Genomic DNA, 8,591 nt, shown 5'->3' with positions numbered 1-8,591 from the left:
GGTTTTTTTCCCTTCTTTTTTTTTTTTTCCTTTGGACTCAGGGGAACCACGTGGGGCTCAGCACGGAGACCAACAAACACCACTGTGTTTGTGCCCCAGGGTGCTGGGTTATACTTCTGAGTTTTGTGGGGCAAAACCAATTTCTCTTTGTATCACTGCATTCATAGAATCATAGAATCGATTGGGTTGGAAAAGACCTCTGAGATCGAGTCCAGCCCTTGGTCCAACTCCAGTCCCTTTACCAGATCATGGCACTCAGTGCCACGGCCAATCTCAGTTGAAAAACCTCCAGGGATGGGGAATCCACCCCCTGTCTGGGCAGCCCATTCCAAGGCCTGATTACTCTCTCTGTGAAGAATTTTTTCCTGATCTCCAAGTTAAATTTCCCCTGTCAGAGCTTGAGTCCGTGCCCCCTTGTCCTATTTCTGACTTTTATTAAATATTAACTGATTTACAATCTCTTTGGTGTCGGGTTCACTTCTCCAGCCGGGTTACCTTTAAACGAGGTTCGGGAAACGAAGGCCCCTCCCCGCCGCCAGGGGGCGCCGTCCCGGGCGCAGCGGCTTCGGGGCCCTTCCCGGCCCGCTCTTTCCTGACCCGCTCCCGGTTCCTCGTGTCGGTTCCTGCTCCCGCTTCCCGCTCCCGGTTTCTCCTGCCGGTTCCTTCTCCCGCCACCCCCAGCCATGCTGCCCTCCCGCGGCCCGGCCCTGTGCACGGCGCTGCTCCGGGCAGCGGGACCCGCCGGCCTGGCCTCCCTGCACTGCTCCGCCCGGCGCGGCCACCCCGCCCGCGTCGCTGTGGTGAGTCCGGCGGAGGCGCCGCGGCCGCGCTGAGGGACAAGTGTGTGTGTGTGTTTGTCACTACCTGGCTCGCCCCGGTCACCCTCGGCCACAGGCGGCTCTGCAGGGTGGTCTCCCCGGCCCTGGGGCGGGCGCAGGAGAGAACGGGCCGGGAGAGGCTCTCCTGGTGGATGCGGCAGCTGGAAACCCTCGGGAGAGGCTGATACTGAGAGGAGAAACCCGCTTAGAGTTAAGAAACTTGGGGGAAGCCAGATCAGGAGTGGGAAACGTAAAAATTGACGTCTATGTAGCTGTTGTCGGCGTGGAGTTGATTTATAAAGAATCACAGAAACACAGGATGGGTCGGGTTGGAAGGCCCTGTCCCACCTCCCTGCTCCAGCAGGGCCATCCCAGAGCACAGGACTGTGTCCAGACAGCTCTGGAATATCTCCAGTGTGGAGACTTCACACCCTCCCTGGGCAGTCTGGTCAGTGCTGGGTCACTGCACAGCAAAGAAGTTCTGCCTCCTGTGCAGGTGGAACTTGCTGCGCATCAGTTCCTGCCCGTTCCTCTTATGCCATTGCTGGGCCCCCGAGCAGAGCCTGGTCCGTGCTCTGCCCCCTCCCTGCAGGCACTGACAGACATGGATGGGTTCCCCTCTCACAGTCTCCTGGAGGCTGAACAGCCCCAGCTCCCTCAGTCTTACCTGGTCATAAGAGATGATCCAGTCCTTTCATCATCCTCATTGCCCTCCGCTGGACTTTTCCCAGAGCAACTTGCCTCTCTTTTACTGAGGAGCTCAGAAGAATTGAACTTGAAATAGTTTATAGTGTCACTGGGGGAAATACTGGCAGTGTACAGGAAAATATTTAAGCTGAGTTATGCTCTTCTGCAGGAAGAAGGTTAAGCATGTTAACATGTACAAAAGAAAGCAAGGAGATGGAGGAGCCAGAGGTTGTCAAGGAAAATAGAGGCTGTAGATAGTATACAATTTTGAAGCTCAGTGGAAGTCCTTGAAGCATGAGCTATGTGTACTCTAGAATGCATTAAACATAAATAAGAAGGCATTACCTGGATAAAGAAATCTGGGGCAGAGTTGACTCTGGAATGGGCAGAATGCTGGTCCAAATGGCTAAAAGGTAACCCGCCAGGAATGATGTCATTCTAGCAAGTCACAGCTTTTTAAACAGAGAGGGGAAAACAAATGTTATTTTTGACATTTAGTGACATAAATTTTTGACTATGGTAGGAGACAGATTTGTCAGCAAGCAGGTACTGACATAACAGAAGAGTTTATATACAGAAGAGTTTATAATAACTGTTTTAGTACTTTGGTTTCACTGAGTTTCAAAAGCATTTAAAGTGTTGCTTACACAAGGTAACTTCAGCACAGTTTATTTCTTGTCTGTTTATTCACTCTAAATTACATGAAAGGTAGAATAAAAAGTTGTGAAATAAAAGACAGCTCTTAAATATCAGAATGGGATTAACACAGACAGAAGAACATTCATGGATCCTACTCATTTGGTGAAGTGATGGTGGGATGTCATGACCCTGAGAGCAGAGAACTGGGTATTGTGACCTGAAAGCCCCTTCAAGTATAACATTTCTAACTAAGACAGTTTCAGTTGTGAGTTTCTGTTCATGTCTCTGTGATTAAAAATTTTTGAGCTTCAGAAAACTGAGGTAAAACCAGAAGGCAAGAAAGCAAAATTAAAAACAGAAAAAGAAAAAAAAGGAAAGGAAATTGACTTCCTAACTGGATTTTTTTCTTTCAAAACAAACAGCCAAACAAAAAGCCCCACAAGAGTTCACCTATATGCTTTCAGGAACTAGATAATCCTTTGGATTTTTTTGGTTTTATTTTGTTCTTATACTGGCTTTTTTTCCCTTGTTTTTTTAATAAAATTTTTTCTCTTTCTACTTTGTAAAAGACTCTCCACTCACACAAGGGTAGATGATTGTTCTTTTAATCCTCTGGTGCATATAAACAAATTTAAGGTATTATTACCAGTATTACTAAGGAAAACTATGGCATAATTGCACAATTGCATTAAAGTTATTTAGCTGATCTCTGATGCAGATCCTCTGACAAAATACAGCAGCAGGTAAAGTAGTTTATCTCAAGTGCACTTCTATCCCACTTCTCATTGATGTGCATCTGGATGAGAAGGTGTTTCACAGGGATGTGGACACTTTATAGAAAGAATGTATGACACTCAGAACAGCCCACTGTGTGCACAGTAAAAACATCCCTAAGGGTAACATATCAGTTTATTAACTGAGGAATGAATGTATAAGCCAAGGAATAAATGCTGGTTATTTCTGGGCCCTGTGATGGGTTGCTATAAATAGGAAATGCCAGTTCTGCAGTGTGTCAAGTGGTGACTCCTGTGCTAATACCCTCATGTTCTCTGGATAAGTAAAGAGCTTGTTGCTAAGTTGGGGTTTTTTGAGGTGGAGGGAGGTTTTTTTTGTTGTTTGTTGTTGGTTTTATTTTTAATCTTAGCTTGTGAAAGATCCTGTAGGAAGTTTTGTGTCACCTGAAATACTCCTTTGATTTTCTCACTGCAGGTCCTGTCTGGCTGTGGCGTCTACGATGGCACAGAAATCCATGAGGCATCAGCGTAAGTTGCTTTATGGGACTGTAGGCTCCCAAAACAGTCTCTGTTACATTGCAGCAGTCTGTTTAATTTAGTTTTGCTGTCTCTGGCCATCAAAATTACCCTGAAAGGTCTATGATGGAGCTTCAGTTTCCTCACAGCGTAACTGGGAGCTGAGGCTGCATTCCTGCAGTACTCAGTGAGTATCCAAAGATGCAGCACAGTGTGTGTGATGCCAGAGCAAAGAGTTTGAGAGTTTTTTCTTCAGAAACAGAAATTCAGAGTTCCAGAATCAGTCTTAAGACAGTTAAGTACTGACTTAATTTCATAATCCCTTTGAGTTTGAGTGTTCCTGTTAATACTTATTGTTGAATTATTAAATCTCACTGTGAATTAATAATTTTGTCTAGACCTGGGTTAAATGTACACATGGGCATGTTAAGTGTGGGACTCTTCCATAACACCTGGGAACTCTGAGAAAGAAAGTTTTGTTGTTCCTGATTGCCTGCTTAAATCACCAAAGTAACTTGTCTCCAGCTTACCTGCCCCTGCCTCCAAACTGGCTTTATATTCTTCTCTACACTCTGGTGTTCCATGAGAGATTTTGCTGTTGTGTGCTCAGGATGCTTTGCTAGGACATGTCTTTGCTCTTTTCTTTCAACATTAGGGGTGAAAGATTTGTGTTAAAACTTAGGGGCCAGGTAGAGCCTTTCTTTTAAGGTTTTCTGCATGTTTTATCTCCTTTCTTTTGTAGTGTGCTGGTGCACCTTAGTCGTGGGGGAGCTGAGGTTCACATGTATGCTCCAGATGTTCCTCAGATGCACGTCATTGACCACAGTAAAGGCCAACCAGCTGAAGCTGAATCAAGGTAAGTCTGTTTTTAATGTGTTTTCCATACGGCTGAGCCTCAATCTTAGAGATTCTTCATTCTGTAACAGCAGTTGTAGGACTGTGCTGAACCCATTTGATAGCTTTATGTCAGCTGGTGTTTTGTTTAAAGAGAAAATATTACACAAGTTTTTTGGGCTTGATTATATACAGTGCCTGTGTTTCCCAGCAGTAGTATTTTAGAAGCATCAATAGCTTCAATTATTAAATACCACTGTTCTTCTTGCTTCCTCCCTTCCTCCCCCTTCTCCTCCTCTGACAAAACTTTATTTATGCTGTTCTGTGTGCAAATTCTTAGTTCATCTCATTGTTTTATTTGTGGTTCTTCCAGGAATGTTTTAGTGGAATCTGCAAGAATAGCTCGTGGTAAAATTGCAAGTCTGGCTAAGCTGACCACAGCAGACCATGATGCTGTGATATTCCCGGGTGGATTCGGAGCTGCCAAAAACTTGTGAGTGCCAACTAAGCATTAGACTCCTTACCTAAATATTCAAAATGAACTGTTCATAATCAGCCTGGAGAAAAGAGGGCTTCGAGGTGACTTAATTGCAGCCTTCAGGTACCTGAAGGGAACCTACTAGAAGGATGGAGAGACTTTTTACAAGGATCTGAAGTGACAGGACAAGGATGAATGGCTTCATATTAGGAAAAATCATAGAATCATAGAATTGATTGGATTGGAAAAGACCTCAGAGATCATCAAGTCCAACCCTTGGTCCAACTCCAGTCCCTTTACCAGATCATGGCACTCAGTGCCACGGCCAATCTCAGTTTAAAAACCTCCAGGGATGGTGAATCCACCCCCTCTCTGGGCAGCCCATTCCAATGCCTGATTACTCTCTCTGGAAAGAATTTTTTTCTGATCTCCAACTTCAATTTCCCCTGGCAGAGCTTGAGCCTGTGCCCCCTTGTCCTATTGCTGAGTGCCTGGGAGAAGAGACCAACCCCCACCTGACTAGAACTTCCCTTCAGGAAGTTACAGACAGTGATGAGGTCTTTATTGTTAGGATGGTGAGGTACTGGAACAGGTTTCCCAGAGAAGTTGTGTCTGCCCCATCCCTGCAAGTGTTCAAGGCCAGGCTGGATGGGGCTCAGAGCAACCTGGGATAGTGGAAGGTGCCCCTGTCCATGGCAGAGGGGTTGGAACTGGATGATCTTTAAGGTGCCTTTCAACCCAAACCATTCTGTGATTCTATGAACTATGTTTCACACAGTAAAATCAGGGAGCAGTAAACGACCTTACTACATAGGGAATTGCTGCCTAATATACTTACTACATAGGGAATTGCTGCCTAATAAGAGCTCCTTTCAAAGTCTTGGAGTTAAGTTGTGGTGTTCATGATGGTTTCCAGTCATAATTCATATTGGCAGTGTCATGTTTTAAATTTTCTGAACAATGCTGGTGAGAATTCTACAGTTTAGGTAATGCATAATGAGAAGTCCTTTTTCCTCCACCTGGTGATGTTTCTTTTTGTGTCTGAAGGAAGTAGAACTTTGATAGTTTCAGGTGTTTGTAATGTTATGATTCTGTTTCTTCCTGTCTGCCTACCAAAAAATCCCCTCTTGCATTGCTAATAATAAAACAACAGCTTGAAAAAAAAGTGTTAGCTATGTGGAATACTGATTATCTTGCTGTTGATCTGCTGTTTGCTGGCTTTGAGAAACATGAACGTTATTTCCCTTTTCTTTAACTTTTTTTTCTTTTTTGAAAAGATTGATATTCCACTTCTCAGTAATCCTAGAAAGCTGATTTCATAATTCTTGTTTCTAGATATATTTATATCAAGTAGGGAACTTTCTGGCAGAGCAAAGCCTTAGAAAGGAAGCATTTTGGCTAAAGCATTGATGGTCAACTAGAGACTTTTTCAGCCACCTTTTAGAAGCTGTTAAGTTTGTGATGGCCTTTTGGAGCCAGTCTCAGGGCAGATACCTCTTCAGGTTTATACTGAATAAAGTTTCTTGTTGTGACAGATCTACCTTTGCTGTTGATGGGAAAGATTGCAAGGTGAACAGAGAAGTTGAACGAGTGTTGAAAGACTTCCACAAAGCAGGCAAACCTATTGGGTACGTATGTTTTTCAGCACCTCCGTGTTTGTCAAAGAAGAGGCTAAGAAAATTCAGAGTGGAAGTTGCCTTGAGATGTCTTTTAGATTTGTAAGACTGTGCCCATTTCAGTCTTCTTAATTGCACTTACAATTCCTTCTGTTGCAGTCTATGCTGCATTTCCCCAGTGTTGGCAGCAAAGGTTCTCTCTGGTGCTGAAGTAACTGTGGGCCACGAAGAAGAGGAAGGTGGCAAGTGGCCTTATGCTGGGACTGCAGGAGCCATCAAAGAGCTGGGAGCAAAGCACTGTGTGAAAGAAGTAACTATATCCTTTCCTGTCAACTTCCATGTTGAGAGACAGTTTAGAAATGTGTCATTAAAGGAATGAATACATACAGGATCTGGGCTTTTCCACTTAGAGTTTCATGGAAATGTGCAGTGTGTAGCAGATAGCGTGTGTGATACAGTGCAGGATTAGAAAGAGTGTCGTCTGTACACAGCTGTGTAACTGCACAGCTGTGAGTAGAAATGATCTCATTTACTGCCTTGGGAACTTCCTTGTACACCCAATAACACAGTAAACACTGAGTGAATCTGCACATAAAAATGGCATGAGTTGCGAGTGGTCAGCTCTCTTTGAGATCTTTGTTCTTTTCCTGAAAGTTAATGCTGCAGAGATATTTATCACAATCAGTGGATTTTGTAGGTTTTGGTGTGTTTCTGTGTGTTTCCAGATTTCTCTTGTATTTCTGGCAAAAAAAGCTTCTAGTATCTTGGATTACAGATTGCAGCTGTCTTTACAGCCGGATGGAATAACATTTTTGGAGATGCTTTTTTTATAGGATAGTGAAGTTATGAGGTTTTGTCAGTGCTGGTTCATTTTGCAGACACAAAATTCCTGTGTTTTCCTTAACTTCATTTTACGAAGCTCATGTGGATACAAAAAACAAGGTGGTGACTACTCCAGCATTTATGTGTGAAACAGAATTACACAATATCTTCGATGGCATTGGGGCAATGGTAAAGAATGTGCTGAAACTAACTGGCAAATAAAAACCCACCAGAAATGTTTAAATTTAGGATGTAGTGTCAAACATATCATGGACCAATGGAAACGTTTTCTCCTGCTTGTCCTGTTCACACTCTAGTGAATGCTGATACAAAGCTGATTGATTCCCAGCTGCAGGAATTTCTTTGCCTTTTTGGAAGAGGGGCCTTACAGAGGACAAAAAGCCTGGCCTGTGACACAGACCATTTTTTGTGAGCTTTTCCAGCTGGAGAGAGCTGTGGATGTGTTCTGGAGCAAGTCATCCCAATTCACCAGTGTCAAACCAGTTCTAAGGGGGCAAAAAGAGGCTCGAGGCCCTTTCAGAAGCTGAGGGCAGATGTGTTCTAGGGATTTGGCACGTGCAGTGGCAGCTTATCTGGTGATTGAATAGAAATAGAGAGGAATGAGTGCATGGTTCAAGGTTTATATGCTCAGGCCTGTGTCTGTGAACTAAAAGCCAGGGTCAACTGTTGAGGAGATAGACATCTTCCACATCTTAATTTAGCTTGGTATTAATTAAAAGATTGTATTTTTTTCCTGTTTCAAAGAATCCTGTTTTCACAAAGCCATTCTGAGTATCAGTCAGCAGTAGGACACACCTTAACTGCCACAGCAGTAGCACTTTGAAGAATTCATCCATTGGCCCATTACAGTTTTTAAAAGTCTTGAAGTGAAGGAGAAAATATCTGCTGATGTGACGCACAACTTTTAAGGACAGTATCCATGTTAAAGCAGTTGTATGACTAGTAGTGAATGGAAAAACAGCCTCAGATTACCCTAACTCCTCCCCCTGCTTTAGGGTAATAAAGCTTTCTCCAAAGAAGTATTTTTGAATGCCTGGAATAATGATGTATAAATAAATGAATTTCTGCCTTTAACTCATCCTTGTCCCTTTGTTTTTGTTTGACTGGTGCATTTCAGCAGTTTTTGTGCTTTTCATTTCCCTACACTTCTTTGGTACATTTTTTCCATGTGGAAACCAGCAGAATCTCCTCCCCCTGCTGCAAATTGTCACCTTTCTATTGAGTAGGACAGAACATTTCTCAAATTCAAACAAAGAAGCAAAATGACACCACTTGTATTAAAGTTTTATTTTCTATGACAGACAGGCTGAAGTGAACCCCTATTTTTAAAGGAGAATTGTGTGCTTCAGAATGAATCTACAATGAACCCAGGTTGGGTTGGCAGGTGGTAAATGCTGTCTGTGGCTGGAGACTTGCCAGGGGTGTG

The 8,591-nt window shown here is 43.5% G+C and overlaps 1 protein-coding gene across 1 annotated transcript; it reads left to right on the top strand.

Annotated features, from left to right (window-relative positions):
• Positions 1-568: 568 nt before the first annotated feature.
• Positions 569-8,243, top strand: GATD3 (glutamine amidotransferase class 1 domain containing 3). The gene is made up of 7 exons (XM_071573599.1): positions 569-800; positions 3,354-3,406; positions 4,137-4,250; positions 4,602-4,721; positions 6,242-6,334; positions 6,482-6,638; positions 7,238-8,243. Exons 1-7 carry the CDS (start codon positions 684-686, stop codon positions 7,364-7,366), a joined length of 783 nt encoding a protein of 260 aa, XP_071429700.1. The 5' UTR covers positions 569-683; the 3' UTR covers positions 7,367-8,243.
• Positions 8,244-8,591: the final 348 nt, after the last annotated feature.

Source organism: Pithys albifrons, chromosome 1, assembly GCF_047495875.1.
Source record: "Pithys albifrons albifrons isolate INPA30051 chromosome 1, PitAlb_v1, whole genome shotgun sequence".
In the NCBI taxonomy this organism is placed as follows: Eukaryota; Metazoa; Chordata; class Aves; order Passeriformes; family Thamnophilidae; genus Pithys; species Pithys albifrons.
The sequence above is the reverse complement of the archived record's forward strand: the minus strand, read 5'-3'. Positions and strand labels throughout refer to the sequence as shown.

What these genes read in the sequence shown, in the direction of transcription:
- GATD3 (XM_071573599.1), top strand. Translation starts at nt 684, where the DNA reads ATGCTGCCCTCCCGCGGCCCGGCCCTGTGCACGGCGCTGCTCCGGGCA. An exon ending in CCAGCTGAAGCTGAATCAAG is followed by an intron (nt 4,251 to 4,601) that starts GTAAGTCTGTTT and finishes TGGTTCTTCCAG; the next exon opens with GAATGTTTTAGTGGAATCTG. An exon ending in AAAGCAGGCAAACCTATTGG is followed by an intron (nt 6,335 to 6,481) that starts GTACGTATGTTT and finishes CTTCTGTTGCAG; the next exon opens with TCTATGCTGCATTTCCCCAG.